The sequence below is a fragment of the Oncorhynchus nerka genome, linkage group LG15, assembly GCF_034236695.1.
Source record: "Oncorhynchus nerka isolate Pitt River linkage group LG15, Oner_Uvic_2.0, whole genome shotgun sequence".
NCBI classification, from domain to species: domain Eukaryota; kingdom Metazoa; phylum Chordata; class Actinopteri; order Salmoniformes; family Salmonidae; genus Oncorhynchus; species Oncorhynchus nerka.
In genome coordinates, this window is record NC_088410.1 from 28,203,580 (window position 1) to 28,226,743 (window position 23,164).

At 43.8% G+C, this 23,164-nt stretch overlaps 1 protein-coding gene across 1 annotated transcript in view; it reads right to left on the minus strand.

Annotated features, from left to right (window-relative positions):
• Positions 1-5,810: 5,810 nt before the first annotated feature.
• Positions 5,811-23,164, minus strand: part of LOC115126670 (xylosyltransferase 1-like) — a 146,032-nt gene continuing 128,678 nt past the window's right edge. Inside the window, exons 10-11 of the mRNA XM_065001469.1 lie at positions 13,137-13,470; positions 5,811-9,524 (exon numbers count right to left, since the gene is read on the minus strand). Of these exons, the coding sequence (XP_064857541.1) occupies positions 9,187-9,524; positions 13,137-13,470 (672 nt within the window). The 3' untranslated portion in view covers positions 5,811-9,186. The remainder of the gene's footprint in view (positions 9,525-13,136; positions 13,471-23,164) is intronic.

Sequence of the window (23,164 nt, forward strand, 5' to 3'; positions counted from 1 at the left end):
TCCGTAGGTTATAAATCAGATTCCTGGCCGTGTGACTTGTGTCTGGATGGTGTCATCTGATTTGATTTGGCCTCTCAGTGGTTTTTAGACTGTTGTTTGGAATATACTGTTGCTTGCTAGCCACCCTCTTGACAGCATGACACGAACATGTGGTAGATAACTAGCTTGTTAATGGTTTGCAAACAAATGAGTGAATGTGCTGAACAGCTACCTAGCTAGGACTCATTTTGAAAGTTGGATGATCTTATCCTTTGAGGCGTAAGAAGTGTTCTGTGAATTGTGATGATTCAAAGCAACTGGGACAGGTCCATGGCAGGCATTGTTGTGACCTTTGCTTTGCTCCATACCTTCTGAGTGATAGGAAGCACAAGCACCACCACCAATCAGCCGACACCACTGCACACACACCCGTTGTTACTATGACAACTAGTGTAGACATGTCAGCAAATGAATGCTGTCTGAACACACAAATCCGATTGGGTCACTTGCTGTTTGGATAGTCAGTAGTCCCAAACGGATTTGAAAAACAAAACTGATCGAAGCATTAAGGCCTGCAGTGTGAACAAGGCTTAACTGACCTGGCTGGCCTTGCTGGCTCAGTTACAGTATTCACTTTCTCCGACAGGAAGGGCCTGATATGGGCTGGTTGCTTTTGCTGAACCAACTGGAGGATCAAGCCTCAAACTTTCCTATAACCGAAGTTCAGAAGGGGAAGCATGTATTTACTTTCCCTACTGTAGGGCAGGACAGAATGGGGGAACCTAGCTAGAGTAACTAGAGGTCAAGCCATGAAACACATCCTCTTTCTTACAACTAAAGCTGAACAGTTCAGAAGTTGATGCTTGCAGTGTAGCCTTCAGTCAAGCTTATTGTATGATATACCTTCAGTTAAGCTTATTGTATGATATACCTTCAGTCAAGCTTATTGTATGATATACCTTCAGTCAAGCTTATTGTATGATATACCTTCAGTTAAGCTTATTGTATGATATACCTTCAGTTAAGCTTATTGTATGATATACCTTCAGTCAAGCTTATTGTATGATATACCTTCATTGTATGATATACCTTCAGTTAAGCTTATTGTATGATATACCTTCAGTTAAGCTTATTGTATGATATACCTTCAGTCAAGCTTATTGTATGATATACCTTCAGTTAAGCTTATTGTATGATATACCTTCAGTCAAGCTTATTGTATGATATACCTTCAGTTAAGCTTATTGAAACCATGATTTACAAACAAAATTAATTATTAGTGAATTAGGGAGAGGATATAAGAGATTTTAGCAGCTCCCATTTAGTGTTTACACTTCTGTACATTATATAGGCCTATATCTTTTATTTTAATGCATACTTTATGAGTGTGAGAACCCATTATAGCAGAAATCTAAGGGACATCCTTTTACTCTGGTGAATTCTCCCAACCTTGACAGCTTACATCCCCAGCTGTCTCACGTACATGTGCTTTGTGACAGTCAAAAGGCTTGCCTTTCTGCCTCTGGCTCCCAGCTACCACTCACACACCTCGTTCCAGCTGGTGTAACAAGACAATCCACTGATGCACTGATGCTCTCCCATCTCCTCGCGATCACAGATCAGTCCCACCTCACACAAGCCTTCTGCCTGCCCACCGGCACTCCCTAGCCCTAATGGCGTTGCTTTGTTACTGAGATAGTGTCTTGTTCTGTTCATCAACGACTTCTTCCAACAGCTCTTAATGTGACACCCCACCACCACCTCGCCATCCTTCGTTAATTCCCACAAGGCTAACAGCTAGACGCTAGCTAGCTTAGTGCCTCACTCCCATCGTTATATCAGGCAGAAGAGAACAATGAAATGTTAGCCTAGCGTAGCGCTTCACTCCCCTAGCTACATTCTCACACTGAGATATCACTAAAATATTTAGCGCCCAGACTAACTCGACGCTATGATAACATCACCCTTGGTGTCTTCTGCCTAGTAGGAGTTATTGGCTTGACAGTGGGAATCAGGGGAATCACACAGAGCCTGATGTGTTTATAATCTGATTATTCATTTCAAATATATTTTTCTCTGCTTGATCAATAAATTGAGCTGGCTTTATCCAGAAATGGCGCTTTGTTCCCTATGTAGTGCACTACTTTTGATCAGGGCCCATATTATGGCTCTGGTCAAAAGTAGTGCACTATGTAGGGAATAGGGTGCAATTTCGGACACTGGTACAAATGTATTTTTGTCTGCTCGATCAATGAGATTATCTGTCATTGCAGATCATAGTAATGGCAGCTACAAAAGTAGTGCACTATATAGGTAATAGGGTGTTATTTCGAATGCCCCTCAGCAATGTTTTTCTCCTGTTGATCAATGAGATGAGCAGGAGTCTATCTATCCCAGCATGCATCAATAACAGAAAGCAGCAGTCGGTTATAGGGAGCTTTCAATCAACAACTGGCCCTGAATGATGTCATTCTACCTTCCTGTGGGAAGATTCCAGAGGAAAAAGGGCCATAATCAGAACATGATAAAAGTCAAGTAATTTCCATTCTCTCTCTCTCTCTCTTTGTGAAATAATTTCCATTCCCCTTTTCTCACTCTATTAGACGGCACTCTTTCTCTCTCTCTCCAAGACGCTAACGCTATCTTCCATGCCCTAAGGTTGTTGCACTGCACATATTCACATCTCCAAACTGTTGCTCCCTAGAGCAGAGCACGCTTTATGGCAGCATATGCTTTCACAGATCCAGGGATGAAAGTAGATTTAATTTCTTTCTTTTACATTTGTTTTTATACTACAGAAATGACAGGGTAGCCTACTCTGCTGACACTGACAAACAGATCAATAAATACGATGTTGTCTGATCCATATAATCGGCCTACGAAAAGGGGCGAAAGAAAAGCAAAAAATGTTCCCATTAAAATAACATAAAATTGATCAGAAATACAGTGTAGACATTGTTAATGTTGTAAATGACTATTGTACCTGGAAACGGCTGATTTTTTCAAACAAATATCTACATAGGTGTATAGAGGCCCATTATCAGCAACCATCAATGGCACGTTGTGTTAGCTAATCCAAGTTCATTGTTTTAAAAGGCTAATTGATCATTAGAAAACCCCTTTGCAATTATTTTAGCACAGCTGAAAACCGTTGTCTGATTAAAGAAGCAATAAAACTGGCCTTTAGACTAGTTGAGTATCTGGAGCATCAGCATTTGTAGGTTTGATTACAGGCTCAAAATGGCCAGAAACAAATAACTTTCTTCTGAAACTAGTCAGTATATTATTGTTCTGAGAAAAAAGTCAGCCATATCAGCTATATATTTTTGAAAAGGCAGTAAATGAGGCTGAATGAACTGTTTCACTGCCAGACAAGGCTCTGCTGATAGCCAGGTGTAGCAGTGGTAAGGTGTTGGGACTGCTGTTGGGACTATGCTGTTTGTGGGCACCGTTTGTCACCATTATAGTGCAATTCATGTATTGTTTAGTGTTGTGTAGTGGCGTTGCTGACATGCATCCCACCAAGATTTACATGCTAAAATCGCCACTGATTGTAATTACATTCTTTGATTGTCATTAGGCATTCACTGAGTTGATGCATCCACTGTTGTCCACGTGCGCCTCGGCCACTTAATTTCAATTTAAGGGGCTTTATTGGCATGGGAAACATATGTTTACATTTGTCAAAGCAAGTGAAATAGATTTTTAAAAACAAAGTGAAATAAACAATCTCTCCCTTGTCTGCGAGCGTCTCGGCCACTCATCTCCGCCTTGACAAAGTGTAAGTGTTCTTTTCAAACACGAACGCAATTTGGAGCGTATGCCATCCGGTTTCCAATCAATTCGCTCATTCTTCCTGCGGCTGACATGCAGCACTGTGTAATAATGGTGTAAAGACTATATTTTTGGGGGCATGTTGTATTAATCGTGATAGGCTGTTGTTTTACAGGTAGGGGAGACCGGGGATGGTTGTAACATGGGACAGTTATAACACTCTCAATATCTCCAATCAGGAACAAGCTAACATCATGTGACTCCCTGTGTACATGCACAGTTTATCCTCAAACCTCGCGAAGAAACAAGACCCTGTGATAAACTGACAAAAATCTGATGTTGAGGTAAGATAGTAATTTTTGTTTTTCCGATGTCATCAACCGTTTTGTTCTTAGATTCACCAAACTTATTTCAGGGTTATAACCAGTTTGTGTAGATATATTTGATGTAAGTTAGCAATTCTAAAGTTTTAACATTTAGCTCAAATTGGAGCTAGCTAATGGCTGCAAGTGTCAGGGTTAGTTGTGGTCTGGCTGCAGTGCTGGGAATGCAAATTAAGGGCCCACCAAGCCTGTACCCCAGGACGACTATACCACTGTCACAACTGTGACTGACTGAACATGTCCAACATTCACACACACCACTGTTCCATCTCTCTGAACACACACACACACACACACACACTCAAAACATTCAGTTGTTGTCAGATGTTGTGCAACACGCCAACACCTGTAGAGATACGCTGCTTGTGTCATAAGCTCCTCAGTTGTTTCATGTGTGATGCTGTTCACATTCCGTTTTGATCTCTGAACTTTATTAGAACACCTTTTAAACGTTTGCTGTCACATTAATGTGATGTGCCTCAGGAGAGACAGTGATTCCCCTGTCGTTGTCTCACTGTCACGTTTTACATGTGTTGGATGAGACCTAGGGGTTTGTTTAATCTCAGAGATAGTGAATAAAACTAATCTGCAAGATGTGGCTCATGTACATTTAGAAACTCTTCACACCCCTAAAACTTCACACTTCACACCCCTAAAACACACACTCCTCACAGATGTGACACGCAGGGCGGACGCACGTACTGTATACACACAAGCACGCACACACACACGCAGACACACTCCTCACAGATGTGACACGCAGGGCGGACGCACGTACTGTATACACACAAGCACGCGCACACACACGCAGACACACACCTCACAGATGTGATATCACACTCACTAAGCAGACACACACACACACTCTCTCCTTCCAGACACCATGGACTAATTATCCGGCATGTTCGAAGTCTTGTGAGATCTTAGTGTCCCTTTGATCTGGGCCTGTCAGAGGCTCAGTACACCATGTGATCGTGTGTGATGATAGAGGCCCAGGAGGATCACACAGAACCCCTATTCTGTTCTGATGACGAAGGATGGGAAGACGATCACAGAATCCCCAAGTGGTTCTCTCTGGTCAGACGACGGTGGCATCATTCATTGCACAGCACATTGAAAGAGGATTGTTTGACTGTTGGTGAGGTCCCGTTTTCTAGATGTATTATCTCTGGAAGGCAAAGGGGAAGCCGAATCTCTGGCTACTGCATATTGTGTTTGAGGTGGTTTGTTTTACATCTACACACAGTTGCCTGCCTCTGAGACATATGGTACAGTATTTGTTTAAGGCCTGAACTCTCTCCACTCTCTGTCAATAGGCTGAAAACAGGAGAGTTGCCACATGCATAGTGTACGCGTCTCTGGTGCTCAACAGCTGATGACGGCAGGTTGATTCTTCAGTTAAGTCATGGAAAACATGTGGAAGAAACTTCAAGTAATGAAACAAATACTTAAGAGGGTGAAGCTGGGGTGATTATTAAACAACTGTGGGAATGACTTAACTGTTTGACTGTGCTATCACTTGAATTACGGTGTAATTTACGCTTCGTTTCCAGAGTAAAATGCAATTATGGCTACTTAAACGTGCATAAATCATTAAGAAGAAGATGTATTACAAGGATTTCGTGACAACTTGAAGTGTTTAAGCACACAAATCCACACAATAACGAGACAAGATTTAGAGAGAGCTCTTTATTTTAAAAGAAAGCAGTCAGAGAAAAATGTACCAACACAAAAAAAAAATCCACAAAAATGTAAAAGCGAAAGACAAGAAGGCATGGTATTTACAACAGAGGACATCTTTTTTGGTGTTACAGATTTCATCAAATCACAACGACTAACTCTTGGTGCTCTTTCACTTTTTTTGTGGAAAGTAAAAGCGACCGTAGCAATTTAATGTTCATAGATGGACAGAACGTTTGAAGAGTCCCCTAGGCAGGAGTATAGATAGATGGCTAAGGCACAGAGTTCCCCCCTGAAACTTTAGGAAACTTTGACGTTTCCCCAGACACTTCGGGAAACGTTGAGTTCAGAGACGTTTGTGCAACAGTTGCTGAACAATACATTCCAGCAGAGAGAACAACAATCTGTCATGATGTTCTCTGAAAGGCGAAGAATAATATTAAAAGCTTTACCCAATTCTGAGTCATTCCTTACTCCTTAGATCTGTCCAAAACATTGAAACAGGTTATGTACCTAAAATCACTCTGTGGCCAACTAGCAACAAGTAACACTAGCTATCAGTTCTTCTTTTACTATAATTCCACTTCATAATCTTTCCACACTGCATCGGTATTTACATAGAATGAGTTTGAAACATATTTTCAATACAAAATATTTATGTACATTTTCTTCATTTTTTTGTAACAAAATAGGACTTTTACACCGAGTAACATATTTCAATTCACTTCTCGAGAATGATAATTGTACTTTTGAACAATGGGCAAAGTATTCGTCAATTTCAGTATTCGTTTCAATGTGACAATGGCACTGCCAGTAAAAGGAGGTCAGGGTCATATCTGTATCTAGCTGTTATGTTATTAGCTAGCTAGCTAATACAGAGAAATAGTAATGGTGTCTTTTTGTAGGCACTAAATCCGCCATGTTTTGTTGGACAAAGCCTATGGGAAAATGAATGGCATTTTTTTTTTTTTTTTAGATAAACACTGAAAATAAGGTCTGTGGTAAACACAGGCTTAGGAGATCTTATACGTTTTGTTCTAGGAGATAATCTTCATCAGATAACGTCACTTTGTGAATTTTGATGCATTTATGTAATAAAAAAAGCACATAAAGGCTTCATAATGAATAAATGTCATGTTAACTGGCTGCTATTATCTCATAGAACAAAGTGTATAAGATCTCCTAAGCCTGTGTTTACCTCAGACCTTATTTTCAGTGTTTCTCTCAAAACCCTATTCTTTCCCCATAGGAAAGGCTGTGGGTTTTAGCACTAGAAGCTGGTGAGCCCTATATAGGCAAAATTGCCCTTCTTTGTAACCATGGCAACAACACAAACAGTTCAAGTTTGAGTGACAGGACTGACACTTATTAGGATCGATACATCCAACAAGGTCCAAGGTGAACTTGGGCCATTGATTAACTCACTAATGATCGCTGATGAGCCCTGGTGAAAACATTCACTTAGCACGTTTGACTACCAAATCACGTTGACAATCACAGATTGGATTCTAAATTGGGACCAAATTAGGTTGTGAGGAGAATTGAGTTGAAGCCAAACAAGCGAAGCGGCAGATCGTAGTTACCCTCCATGGTGGTTGGAGAAGGGGGCACTGTGCTATAGGCTATGTTTGAACTGTGGTCAACTGAGAGAGAGTCTTGATGGCAGCAAAATAACTTAGCATGTAGTAGAACAGGTGAAAACCAAAGTTGCCTGGGCCCAATCCAACAGTTCCTTGATCAAGATACAAGATATAATTCACTATTTGTTTCCATTTTTGCCACAGCATGAACAGCATCATCAATCACTAACATCCTGGTACTGACACGGAACCGAGTAGGAAATGTAACATCGCCACGAAATGACTTCAACACACACGTTGGAGAGTTGTTGGAGTGTTTCTGTCTTTTTTTGTTAACTTCTCTGTTTGGGGAGGTTGTCAGGAGGAAGCTGTGACCTTTCAGTCCTGGGTGCTTCCCCGTGTGATGAAGACTTTGCAAACAGTCGACGAAAGAACCAAGACAGGAAGAGCTATTCAGACTGGACAACACGGACACACAGGCGGGCATTAGGTTTGCTGCGCCCAAAATAGGTATACAGGTTCATTGGGGCATCGGCCTTTGTAAATAAAGGCAGTTTCTCTTTACAAAAAAATGTTTATCGAGCTGCCAAAGCAGCGTTGTAGTCATTTAGTCATTGACTAAAAATATTCTGTATTTATATAAACTTATAAATAAATAGCAACTTGTGGACAACTCACTCCATTCACTCGACAATAACTTTGAGACATAATCTGTTTCATACTTGCAACATAAACTGTCGTTAAAAACAAATTAACAAAAAATCTTAGAAAAGGAAATGAAAAAATAAGCTTGAGAATGTCTGTTTTCTTGCGAAAGCACAGCTGATATACTTTCATTTCAAGTTTCAGGCTGTCCAGTATGGAGTGATATCAGTGCCAATAGGAACTGAATCTAGTTTCAATCATTCATGAATTGAATTCAACTTCTACTGGCACAAATGCCTCACCATAGTCCAGTCACACCCACACACCTTTCTCCTGTTCAGGCACTGAAAGTCAATAAGTAGTGCTGTGCCATAGTAACTTTGTCAGTCATACGCAAAGATCGAGGCAAGGAATTTTGCTTTTAAAAAAAAAGATTCATCTTCGCGACACCCTCCGAGGTTGCGTTTCAGTCTATCTCCCTACATGTAGGCCAAACCAACCTTGAGAAGCAGGCCTCGTATTCACAAAGCACCTCAGAGTAGAAGTGCTGATCTAGGACCAGGTCCCGCCCTGTCTATATAATCATATTCATTATGATTTAAAAGAGAAAACTGATTCTAAATCAGCACTCGTACTCTGAGAGGCTTTGTGAATACGGGCCCAGAACTTGGTCCACTACCAGTGTCGACTATCCTGTTCCACCCGAACACTCTGACTTCTGACTGACTTCTCAATCGCTCTTCCATTTAGCAGCAGACTAGGCGGCCTTACTAGGTGCTTGGCAAAGCAACATTTGTCTCTACGTCGGACACAGCATCAATCACAGTAAACTCAGCGGCGAGATTAAAATTAATACATTGGGAAACAGAACACGACAAAGTCGGCAAAAACCCCAAAGAGGAAGACTTCAGGAGTCTGAAACCTGCACGACACCACAGAACCTTCCCCAGACAATCTCTTCCTCTTCAACGTTCCTTCAACCTCAAACCAACCTTAAAAGAAACACAACTTCCGTATTTTCTCTCCTTATGTGATCCATTACGTCGACTGAAAAATACAAATAAAACAAAAAGGAGATTTAAAAAATAAATTATTTAAACTTAAGACCTGCAGTGTGGCCTCCTGTCCAGCCGGAGGCGCCACTGCTACCTGATGCGCCCGTCGGCGTGCGGCGGGACCAGCTGGGATTTGGGGTCCGGGCTGAGCGAGCTCCAGGGGGTCTTGGCGCAGGTCTGCATGACGGGGCAGGATGTTCCAGGTCCCCCTGTCATGGAGGTGGAACACACGTCCCCAGCCTCCCACATCGCACCCACCAGGCCGTCTACCCAGTGCTCCAACGTGGGGCCAGTCAGGGCGGCGTTGCGCTTAGCCTGCTCCACCTGGCCCAGGTGTACAGGGATGTTGAGCACGGGGTTGAGGCCATGGAAGCTCTGCTCCATATAACTGTTCTTGGCTGGTCCGTTGTGGAGCTTCAGCGTGTCCTCTGGGGGAGGGAGGGAGAGTGAGCGGGAGAGCAAGAGCGAGATGAAGAGAAAGATAAAGTGAGAGAAAGAGGGGGACAAAAATGGATTGTTCATGTTTTATGGTGAGACTGTCCTGGAGATAGTGTTCGTAAATGGATTGTTCATGTTTTATGGCGAGACTGTCCTGGAGATAGTGTTCGTAAATGGATTGTTCATGTTTTATGGTGAGACTGTCCTGGAGATAGTGTTCATAAATGGATTGTTCATGTTTTATGGTGAGACTGTCCTGGAGATAGTGTTCATAAATGGATTGTTCATGTTTTATGGCGAGACTGTCCTGGAGATAGTGTTCATAAATGGATTGTTAATGTTTTATGGTGAGACTGTCCTGGAGATAGTGTTCATAAATGGATTGTTCATGTTTTATGGCGAGACTGTCCTGGAGATAGTGTTCATAAATGGATTGTTCATGTTTTATGGTGAGACTGTCCTGGAGATAGTGTTCATAAATGGATTGTTCATGTTTTATGGTGAGACTGTCCTGGAGATAGTGTTCATAAATGGATTGTTCATGTTTTATGGTGAGACTGTCCTGGAGATAGTGTTCATAAATGGATTGTTCATGTTTTATGGTGAGACTGTCCTGGAGATAGTGTTCATAAATGAATTGTTCATGTTTTATGGCGAGACTGTCCTGGAGATAGTGTTCATAAATGGATTGTTCATGTTTTATGGCGAGACTGTCCTGGAGATAGTGTTCATAAATGGATTGTTAATGTTTTATGGTGAGACTGTCCTGGAGATAGTGTTCATAAATGGATTGTTCATGTTTTATGGCGAGACTGTCCTGGAGATAGTGTTCATAAATGGATTGTTCATGTTTTATGGTGAGACTGTCCTGGAGATAGTGTTCATAAATGGATTGTTCATGTTTTATGGTGAGACTGTCCTGGAGATAGTGTTCATAAATGGATTGTTCATGTTTTATGGTGAGACTGTCCTGGAGATAGTGTTCATAAATGGATTGTTCATGTTTTATGGTGAGACTGTCCTGGAGATAGTGTTCATAAATGAATTGTTCATGTTTTATGGCGAGACTGTCCTGGAGATAGTGTTCATAAATGGATTGTTAATGTTTTATGGTGAGACTGTCCTGGAGATAGTGTTCATAAATGGATTGTTCATGTTTTATGGCGAGACTGTCCTGGAGATAGTGTTCATGAGCAGTGAGCAGGTAAACAGAGTCATCAATGGGGAATCTAAGTAGGCAAATCAGTCAAACCACTTTGACTTGATTGTAAAGGGTGGAATGGAACTGTGAACTAATTTGATGAGACCAAACTTTGTGTTAATGGTTAATCACATGCTATTGATTTCTCTAGGGTAAGCCTAAGCCACAAAGTGGGAGACTGCACCAAGTGTCTCAATGACTGCACTTAGTGTCTCTTTATGAAACCATTGGAAGCTAGGGGGCAGATAGGACCATCTTCTCACACACCATACATTTATAAGCCCCTTCATACGGGGCGACAGGGTAGCCTAGTGGTTAGAGCAGTAACCGAAAGGTTGCAAGTTCTAATCCCAGAGCTGACAAGGTACAAATCTGTTGTTCTGCCCCTGAACAAGGCAGTTAACCCACTCTTCCTAGGCCTTCATTGAAAATAAGAATTTGTTCTTAACTGACTTTCCTAGTTAAATAAAGGTAAAAATAAAATAAAAACCCTCAAAAGATCAAATAATTGCCCAAGCCACAAATTGGTAAAACAACTCAACGACTGTTCCTTGTGTCTTTTTATAAAGCCATTGGAAGCTAGGGGGCAGAGACGAAACGAGACCATGACCTCATCCCTAAAACTCCTCCACCCTGAAGGTAAAGCTGTACATTCCTCAGTGCTCCAAACACCGGGGCGCTTGCCGTCCCTCCTCAGCCTGGCTATCGTACGTTAGCCCAGCTCTCCTCTCCTCTCTCTCTCTGCCAGTGCCAGGTTCGCACCCTGCTGTTAGCCGCTAGCGTTTTCACGGGCTAGCGACAGAGATGCAGTCAGACACCTGGTTGTTCTGCCAAGCTTGCCACTGCCCGGTGCCAACTACCGACTTTATTGTGGTAGCGGTGTGTGTGTGCTGCCAGTGTGTGTGTGTGCTGCCAGTGTGTGTGTGTGTGTGTGTGTGTGTGTGTGCTGCCAGTGTGTGTGTGTGTGTGTGTGTGTGTGTGTGTGTGTGTGAGGGCCCACGGAAATAGTCAGGGTTGTAAATCTGTATGGGAAGGCTAGAGGCTGTTAGAGTAGGTGGAGAGGAGGCCAAGGCTGCAGGATTACTGTGCCACCACGACCTTCAGGACTATGGGATCTAAGGACATCTAACCCCATCCAACAGGAGTAGGAGCCGGAAGGCTGCTTTCCCAGACACTAAAAAGGATTCTCAATTGAAAGTGCTTCTTTGTCCAAGACCAGGCTTAATCTTGTGTCTAGGAAAATAGCCCATACAGGTTATATCCTAAGTACTGTCTCAATGGATAACTACTGTACTGTAGTCCATATAAGGCTGTTTGATACTGAAGCGCACAGGTTTCCATAGTTTTTATGCTGCAGTGGATCTAGTTTAGGACTACTGTTTGCACTATGGGCCAACTGGGCTATTTTAACCACTCAAGCTGATCCAAAAAGTTTGGTGTAAAACAATCTAGAAAGTAGAGCTCAGTGTCGCTTCACTTGGGTAATAAAACATTTCAACAGTATAACCTCAGAGAGCATAACAGTACGTTTCAGGATTATCTTCCATAAATAGTGGAGAAAGGCAGTCGATTTACCCTCATCTCCAATGCTAATGTCTTTGGGAGTGAATTTAGCATTCTGACTATGTGCAAGTACAGAGTTTGGAGTTTGAGGGGAAGTGGAGTTAATCCATTTTCTGTTCCCATCAACAGTGACTTACAACTGAGAGAAAAGCAAACAAGCGAACTATCAAACAAACAAAAACACTCATGAACAATTGATGAATATTTTAGCTTCCTCCTTCCTCACTCGCACACATGGCCCCAAACCCCACGGCGCACCAGGGAAAAGCCTGCTAACTTTTATTTGTTGATTCTGTTCATAATTAAAAATGGTCTCAGTGCGATTATAAAACAGGCTGTGAATATGCCCCCACACCGAGGTTAGCATCTCAACTCTCGGGTGACTTTCACAGCAGCCGATTTCTCTAGCTAAAACAATAGGGGTCCTGGTCCCTTATAGTTAACACAGGCAGATTGATTTAATTGTGTAATTGTGTTCCTCGGCGTGATATGGAGGTGTTTAACATACTGTTTAGTATGTATGAGAAACACTGAGGGTGATTACGGTCGACTTGGTGACAAACAACTGGGGCTTCCAACGGCTCAGAGGGTTGATTAGAAGGAGCATCGTAAACACAGCAGGGCCTCATGGGAAATGTGCTTTGTGTTTGCGTGTGTATCCATGATAGGCCTATAACATGACAAGACACACTGCATCAATTATATCACATACATCACAGACTGACACTCATGTGACTTGTAGACCTGCACTACATATAGGCCTATCTCTTACCTTGCCGTACAGGCTAGTGCTTGTTATAAGCCAGTGGTGTGTGTGTGTCTGTGGCCTATCTCTTACCTTGTCTTATAGGCTGATGCTTCATATAAGCCAGCGGACTAATCAGAAACCTCGTCTCGGCCACGGGGCTCCAGTGATGCAACACCCGTATGGTCCACACCCCAGGCCTGAGAGGCTGGTTCAGGGGGGGTCTGTAGTGGGTGTACTCTGCGCTGGCGTCGATCAGGATATCGTAGGTGGCAGCGATGACGTTGGTGGGGTCGATCCACACCACGGTGGCGGTCACGTTGGGGCCTTTGGCCCACCACTGCATCCCGACTGTCTCGTCCATGGGACCCATCAGACCACCGAAGTTACGGAACATGCGCTCTTTGGCATCCCACTCTGTGCCGATCTGAGAGAGGGATGGAGGAAGGGACGGAGGGGGGAAGGCGAGAGAAAAGGGAGTTGTGTAATTCATTCACTGGATCTGAAATGTCCAACCGTATAATGTATTTCATGCATACTTTGCATACAACATTAACTGAGGCAAATGAAGAACAGAAAAATAGGCTGAATATGAATTCGTCTCTACACTGTAATGTCATGGGAAATTGTAGTTGTGATATAATATGTATCCCACACCATTCATACAACCATCATGGATCATGTCTACTGTACAGACTAGTGATTTCCAGTGCGTACAGATGTGGGATCTTAATTTGATCACCCAGGTTTAAAAAGGCTTTCCACTTTGACATTTTCAGACTTGATTTTCCCACAGGAATAATGCTGTAGCAAACGGGTTCAAATTAAGATCCTACACCTGTATACTAGTCTCACTTCATCTGTAATGTCAGCATTGGTGTGCAGCTTCAAACATTAGTACAGCCATTACCTATCTATCATGTCTACAGTAGTGCATTATGTGATTTCCAGTATGTCTCATAAGGCTTTATGTAGACTTTCTATGTGTATAGGCTTATACAGGATTTCCAGTATGTCTACGTAAGATAGTCTCAGTTGATGTGTAATGTGAATGTTGGTTTGCAGCTTCCTGTGTGATCGATAGACAGGCCGACTGAGGCAGCAGTGTATATGTTGAGTGAAGAGCGAACACCTTGACTAACCCTCTGGGGGGCTGGGGATCAATCTATAACAACACAGACAGAGACATGGAGAGTGAGCAAGACAGAGAAAGTGGAAAGAGAGAGAGAGCAAGAGAGACAGACAGAGAGACAGACAAAGAGACAGACAGACAGACAGAGAAACAGAGAGACAGACAGAAACAGACAGACAGACAGACAGACAGACAGACAGACAGACAGACAGACAGACAGACAGACAGACAGACAGACAGACAGACAGACAGACAGACAGACAGACAGACAGACAGACAGACAGACAGGAAGATGAAAAGCCCTAACTCCATTTAATGCAGTTAAGACTATTGCTGGAGGGAAGAGAGAGGTGAGAGATGAATAACTTAGATATTGAGAGAAAGAGAGAGAGATGGAGAATACAGGCAGAGAGGGCATGTTGATATAAATTGACTATGCAAAACATTAGACTGACCAGGTGAATCCAGGTCAAAGCTATAATCCCTTATTGATGTAATTTGTTAAATCCACTTCAATCAGTGTAGATGGAGAGGAGACGGGTTAAATAATCATTTTTAAGCCTGGAGACAATTGAGACAGGGATTGTGTTTGCGTGCCATGCAGAGGGTGAATGGGCAAGACAAAAGCTTGAAGTGCCTTTGACAGGGTATGCAAGTAGGTGCCAGGGACACCGGATTGTGTCAAGAACTGCAACGCTGCTGGGTTTTTCACGCTCCACAGTTTCCCATGTGTATCAAGAATGGTTCACCACCCAAAGGATATCCAGCCAACTTGACACAAATGTGGGAAGCATTGGGGTCAACATTGGACAGCATCCTAATGGAACGCTTTCGACACCTTAGGGTTTCTTAATGTTTGGTATAAGGTACTCACACAGAGGACTATAAATAGCGAGAGGGATGGACAGAGAGTGTAGGAGGACAGAGAGTGAAGATCAGAGATAGTGAAGGAGGACAGAGAGAAAGAGGATGCAGATTCATCTAAGGCGCTTGTAGAAACATGAGGAGGGAAGATGACAAGGGTTGATGAGGAAGGATGATGATGAGGAGGGATGATGAGGGTGATGAGGAGGGATGAGGGATGCTTCTACACCTGCATTGCTTGCTGTTTGGGGTTTTAGGCTGGGTTTCTGTACAGCACTTTGAGATATCAGCTGATGTACGAAGGGCTATATAAATAAATTTGATTTGATTTGATGATGATGAGGAGGGATGATGAGGGTGATGAGGGATGATGATGATGAGGGATGATGATGAGGAAGATTAATGAGGATGAGGGATGATGAGGATGAGAGATGATGAGGAGGAGGGTTGATGATGAGGAGGGATGGTGAAGGCTTGAGGATATGCTCATCCTTACTCCCAGTGATTAACACCAGACCACAGATCAATGGGCTGACTGGAACACTCCACTCAATATTAGGCCGACTGAGAAATGAGTCTATACACTATAAATAGACTCAACCTCCATAGAGAAATTAGTTGTGTGTGGTGTGTGTGTGTGTGTGTGTCACGATGTCGGAAAACATCAACTGTGAGAGGATCTTGGCTTTCCCTTTAATTCACTCTTCACATTAGTGTGTGTGTGTGTGTGTGTCTGCGTGTGTGTGTCTGCGTGTGTGTATTTTGTACTTTGTAAAGTGAGTTTTGTAAAGTGATGGACTTTGGTAATTAAATGTTGTAATTTAACTGACCTCTATTCTCTCTTTCAAAACTAGATTTTCCTTGTGTGTCTGTGTGTATGTGTGTGTATGTGTGTGTGTATGTGTGTTTTCACACTGCCTGAGCCATTAGTGGATCTTGCCAGCCTGTGATGCACTTCCGTAATTCAATTTTGTGATTCAACTGACCTCTATTTTCTCAACCAAAACTACATATTCCTTGTGTTTATGTGTATGTGTGCGAGTGTTTGTGTTTATGTGTATGTGTGTGTATGTGTGTTTTCACACTGCCTGAGCCATAAGTGGATCTTGCCAGCCTGTGATGCACTTCCGTAATTCAATTTTGTAATTCAACTGACCTCTATTTTCTCAACCAAAACTATATTTTCCTTGTGGTTGTGTTTGTGGTTGTGTGTATGTGTGTGTGGGGGTGGGTGTGGTTGTGTGTATGTGTGTGTTTCACAATGTCTGCAATGACAACTAGAGGATATTGCCCTGCCTCCCTTCAATTCAATTCACCTCAATTTAGTGTGCAGAATTGGTACCCTTCAACTCAATAATGTTACCGACCCCTATTTTCTCTACCAAACTACTACTTTCCCTGTTAGTATCCTCAACATCCTTAACTAGAACGTCTATCAGCTACGCTATTCATTCTCTGCAGGTCTGGAAGAGTATCCCTCATGCTAATTCATTATAATCTATTCTATTCTTATTGATTCTATTCTATTTCAGTCTATTCAAAGTGTTTTCCTCACTGGCATTTCACACCATATACATCACATTGATTGTCAGTGGTTTGATTCTAGGCCACAGACTGAAATCAAAAGCGTATTGACTGAGGAAATGCCACTATAACCCACTGGCTGCAGGCTACTGCCTCCCGACTCTAAATTTTTCTGTGAGAAATCTGGGTAAGGTACTATGGGCATAGATAACATTGGATTTCAGTAATGGTTTTGGCTCAATTCTATTTCAACTCCATCAATTCAGGAAGTGAATGGAAATGCAATATTCTCATTGAAAATTAATCTTACTTTTCATATCTTGAATTGTAATTTGAATGAATCTCCTGAAGCGACTGTATTCTGGTTCAAACTGTTACTGGAGAGTGGAGACCAACAGTAACACAGCTACAAATCCACAGTTCATTGAGTGTACGACCGTACCGACCACCTGAGAACCGGTCAAACAGGGATTAACCTCTGACCCACTTCAGGTTCATCCGATGACCTCCGACCTTTTCTCTACACTTCACTTCAAACCCTGGTCCAACACCTCAGCTTGTTTTAGTTCATGATCTTAACTCACACTTGACTTAGTGACAGCACAGTAGTACTACTGCTACCAGCCACCCCTGTCCTTCACTGCTGATCTGGCAACCCTGGAGTCAAACACATTCAGCTTGTGTGACCTAAATTCACACTTAGAGCACAAGTAGTAGGCTACTAGGCTACCATCCAGCCTCTCTCCTCTACCTTTAATCTGGCAACCCTAACTCAAGACCCTTCCTCACTCTAAACCTGTGGCAACCCTAACTCAAGACCCTTCCTCACTCTAAACCTGTGGCAACCCTAACTCAAGACCCTTCCTCACTCTAAACCTGTGGCAACCCTAACTCAAGATCCTTCCTCACTCTAAACCTGTGGCAACCCTAACTCAAGACCCTTCCTCACTCTAAACCTGTGGCAACCCTAACTCAAGACCCTTCCTCACTCTAAACCTGTGGCAACCCTAACTCAAGATCCTTCCTCACTCTAAACCTGTGGCAACCCTAACTCAAGACCCTTCCTCACTCTAAACCTGTGGCAACCCTAACTCAAGACCCTTCCTCACTCTAAACCTGTGGCAACCCTAACTCAAGACCCTTCCTCACTCTAAACCTGTGGCAACCCTAACTCAAGACCCTTCCTCACTCTAAACCTGTGGCAACCCTAACTCAAGACCCTTCCTCACTCTAAACCTGTGGCAACCCTAACTCAAGACCCTTCCTCACTCTAAACCTGTGGCAACCCTAACTCAAGACCCTTCCTCACTCTAAACCTGTGGCAACCCTAACTCAAGACTCTTCCTCACTCTAAACCTGTGGCAACCCTAACTCAAGACCCTTCCTCACTCTAAACCTGTGGCAACCCTAACTCAAGACCCTTCCTCACTCTAAACCTGTGGCAACCCTAACTCAAGACCCTTCCTCACTCTAAACCTGTGGCAACCCTAACTCAAGACCCTTCCTCACTCTAAACCTGTGGCAACCCTAACTCAAGACCCTTCCTCACTCTAAACCTGGCAACCCTAACTCAAGACCCTTAAACTCACTCTAAACCTGTGGCAACCCTAACTCAAGACCTCACTCTAAACCAGCAACCCTAACTCAAGACCCTTCCTCACTCTAAACCTGGTGCATCCCTAACTCAAGACCCTTCCTCACTTTAAACCTGTAGCATGCTAACTCAAGACCTTTTCATTCCTCTAAACCTGTAGCAATAACTCAAGACCCTTCCTCATTCCCTAAACCTGTAGCACCCTAACTCAAGACCCTTCCTCACCTAAACCCTGCAACCCTAATCAAGACCCTTCCTCACCTAAACCTGTGGCAACCCTAACTCAAGACCTTCCTCATTCTCTAAACCTGTAGCATGCATCCCTTTCTCAAGATTCCTCACCCTGTAAGCATGCATCCCTTGCTCATTCCCTGTAGCAACCATCCGGGTTCCCGAGTCAAACCCCTCACCCTGTAGCATGCATCCCTTTCTCATTCCCTCACCCTGTAGCATGCATCCCTTTCTCATTCCCTCACCCTGTAGCATGCATCCCCTTTTCATTCCCTCACCCTGTAGCATGCATCCCCTTTCATTCCCTCACCCTGTAGCATGCATCCCTTTCTCATTCCCTCACCCTGTAGCATGCATCCCTTTCTCATTCCCTCACCCTGTAGCATGCATCCCTTTCTCATTCCCTCACCCTGTAGCATGCATCCCTTTCTCATTCCCTCACCCTGTAGCATGCATCCCTTTCTCATTCCCTCACCCTGTAGCATGCATCCCTTTCTCATTCCCTCACCCTGTAGCATGCATCCCCTTTTCATTCCCTCACCCTGTAGCATGCATCCCTTTCTCATTCCCTCACCCTGTAGCATGCATCCCTTTTCATTCCCTCACCCTGTAGCATGCATCCCCTTTTCATTCCCTCACCCTGTAGCATGCATCCCCTTTTCATTCCCTCACCCTGTAGCATGCATCCCTTTTCATTCCCTCACCCTGTAGCATGCATCCCCTTTTCATTCCCTCACCCTGTAGCATGCATCCCTTTCTCATTCCCTCACCCTGTAGCATGCATCCCTTTCTCATTCCCTCACCCTGTAGCATGCATCCCTTTCTCATTCCCTCACCCTGTAGCATGCATCCCTTTCTCATTCCCTCACCCTGTAGCATGCATCCCCTTTTCATTCCCTCACCCTGTAGCATGCATCCCTTTCTCATTCCCTCACCCTGTAGCATGCATCCCCTTTTCATTCCCTCACCCTGTAGCATGCATCCCCTTTTCATTCCCTCACCCTGTAGCATGCATCCCCTTTTCATTCCCTCACCCTGTAGCATGCATCCCTTTCTCATTCCCTCACCCTGTAGCATGCATTCCTTTTTCATTCCCTCACCCTGTAGCATGCATCCCCTTTTCATTCCCTCACCCTGTAGCATGCATCCCCTTTTCATTCCCTCACCCTGTAGCATGCATCCCCTTTTCATTCCCTCACCCTGTAGCATGCATCCCCTTTCCATTCCCTCGCTCTACCTATTACCCTTCCCTCCCTCCCTCTCCATAGATCTTAATTGACAAACATAGCTGGCATCCTTACCCACGTCCTCTATCTCAAGCTGTCCCAGGGGAGTGCTCCGGGCCTGGGCTTAGCTGCATTCAACACCTGCTTTTCATTACCTCCATACACAAAGACTGACACTAATAAGGCCCAGAACCCAACAGAACCCTGGGGGCCTTAGTCTGTTGCCCGCACGCGCACACACACACACACACACACACACACACACACACACACACACACACACAGTTTTTTAAATCGAGACCAGATGTGGTCTGGTTGGTTGGACGTGGCTGCCCGCACCACTGCCTGATGGAAATTGACCTGTCATGTTTTATGGGAAGGTGTTTGACTCTGGCGCCAGTGAGGTTGTTGGGGTGTGGTGGAGGGGGAGAGGGATGGGGTGGAGGGTTTTAATAAGGTTGAGTTGCCAGGTCAGCAGTGGTAGTACCACTGTAAGACATAATGTGTGAGTAGGGGGCTTAAGCTACAAGATGAAGTGCTGTGCTGCTGAGGTAATGCTGGGGAGGGGGTGAGGTTGCCAGGTCAGCAGTGGTAGTACCACTGTAAGATGTAATGTGTGAGTAGGGGGCTTAAGCTACAAGATGAAGTGCTGTGCTGCTGAGGTAATGCTGGGGAGGGGGTGAGGTTGCCAGGTCAGCAGTGGTAGTACCACTGTAAGACGTAATGTGTGAGTAGAGGGCTTAAGCTACAAGATGAAGTGTTGTGCTGCTGAGGTAATGCTGGGGAGGGGGTGAGGTTGCCAGGTCAGCAGTGGTCGTACCACTGTAAGACGTAATGTGTGAGTAGGGGGCTTAAGCTACAAGATGAAGTGCTGTGCTGCTGAGGTAATGCTGGGGAGGGGGTGAGGTTGCCAGGTCAGCAGTGGAGGACAGAGGGAGGGTACTGTACTGTACTGTACTGTACTGTACTACTGTACTGTACTGTAGCTAAAGTGTTAGTAGAGGACATAAACCACAGCATTAGGTGTTTGACGCGGGTGCCCGTGGAGGGAGGCAGGGTTGCCAGGTCTTAGGTTGCCAGATCAGTAGTGGGTGACAGTGGGAGGGTGACGTAGCCTAGTACTGTAAGTATCCTGTGAGTAAAGGCGCTTAAGATACAGACAGGCAGGTACTACTGATACCTCTGTCCTGCCTATGCAGAGTTAGAGGGAGGTGGAGGAAGAGATTGGAACGAAAGGAGATAGAGACCGTCTTGTAAAGGGATGCATGGGGTTAGAGGGAAAGAGAGAGAGAGGTTATTGGTAGGAGGGACAGACTGTGCTGCCTCCCCAGTTTATGGTAGAAGTTAGAAGGAGGCAGAGGGAGACATTCTAGGCGGTAGGAGGGAGAGACCTTGTAAAGTCATACATGATATACATGATATACAGACCCACCGGACTACATAGGAATCTACTACCACCGCTACAACTATAGTCTGTTAGTAGGGTGGTAGTCTGTCATCTATCCCTCACTTATTTAGGATAGTTGTTGGAAGCAAGTCTATTAAGACCACTGTGGAGAGGTAGAGAGCAATGTTAGAGAGCAATGCCAGTAAAAATTGGGTAGAGAGAGAGTTTATAGATGGAAGGAAAAGGCTGTGTTTTAAAGTTGTGCTGCAGACATGGTTTATCTGCCTGACAGACATTCACAACACTCAACTATAACTGCTTAGCTCTGTCATGACCGTCTATCTGTCCTCTGGCTGCCTGACTGACTGACAGTCATTGTAGCTAAGCAACCGACAGAAAGTCCTTTGCGATGCCGAGTACTCAGATAAGGTCGTGCCAGCGTCGGTCTGCTGTCACTCACAACTCTTTAGACTAGAACGCCTCAGAGCCTTCCCTGTGCCCATGACTTCCTCACAGTCTAGGGTCGCTTCGGAACTGTTACAAAGGTCAATAGGTCGAAGGTCAAGAGTAAAAGGTCAGATTCACCCCGACTTATCACCTCAGAGTGCTGGAACTCATACGAGGACATCAACTGACATTTCAGAGGGTTCTGCTTGACAGTGTGAAAACCAGAAAGAAAGATCGCTCTCACCCCCCCCATGATAAACAGAAAAGTGCTCGCTGGCTCACTAAGACATAGCTGATGTTAGAGAACATCCCCAGAAGTAGAAATAGGGTCATTATTTATACTAACATAACTACGCTATCAGGAAGCCGTTCGGGCATGAAGGTGAGTAGTCTACGTTTCATTAGTAAACAACAAATAAGCAGCCGGTGAGGCTCTAATCCACATAAAATTTGATGAATTCAATCAATTTACATTTTACAAGGCTACCAATCCTGTGTTTAATGCCTGCCGCCAATGTGTGTGTGTGTGTGTGTGTACTCTCTGCAAGGTTGCCATAGCGATAAATATAGCTAAGGTCACCATGATATCTGATCTAGTCAATCATATTTTATACAACATGCTTCTCTGTGCCAGGCACTTCAGGGCTTTTATATACTACAAACACATAGAGGTCATTGTTTGACTAAGTGGCTGGATAACTGCCGGGCACTCTAGTCTAAATGACAGGGGCTGCTGAATGACTGCGAATGTTATGTGAACATTACGTAAAAGTTGTAGCCTACAACCCTGAAACAATGTACATCAGTTAATGGTCGGACTGACTGACCATTATGTTGTCCATTGACTGGATAATGAATGGTTGAACACAATCAATACAGGAGCCGGTGATAGAAATGGATGTGCTGAAAGATCTGCTAAAGGTAATGTGAACGTTACCTCAACGTTGCGCAACCCACAACATGACATGTTACCTCAGCAAATGTTCTCAATTGACTATGTGAACTCTCCTCCACTTCTAAATGGGATGAGTTTGCGATATTTTTCAGAGATAAGATAAACAACAATAGGCAGGGTATCAGTCAAGCAAGACCCGATGAGAAGTTTGATGATATGTGCCCTGGGCTACCACGCAAAGGCACTGTGGATTTATTTTTCCTGGTTGGCACTGACATGCTCAGGAAAGAGATATCACAAATTAAGCCTTCTCGATCCTATCCCCACCGCCTTCTTCAAAACAGTTTTTAATTGCATATCTGAAGAAGTGTAAGCTATTGTTAAACACTCCCTGTTCACAGGCACTTTCCCCACTGCACTAAAAACTGCTATTATGAAACCCCTTCTGAAGAAAAGTCATCCAGATTCTTCAGCTCTTAGCAATTTTCAGCTAATCTCCAACCTTCCATTCTTAAGCAAAATTCTGGAGAATTGGTTTTGAAACAGCTAAATTATTTTTTCAAGTGCCAACTGTATTTTTGAAAAACTACACAGCACAGAGACAGTCTTAGTTAAAGTGGTAAATGATCTTAGAGCCAACACAGATGCCAAACATCTTTGTCCTTGTACTCTTAGATTTAAGTGCTGCATTCGACACTGTTGACCATGATGTCCTTCTGGACAGACTGGAGAGGTTGGTTGGCCTCTCCGGTCCAATTCTACATTGGTTTAGGACCTATTTAACCGGCCGAGAGTTTTTTGTCACCCTTGGTGAACACAAC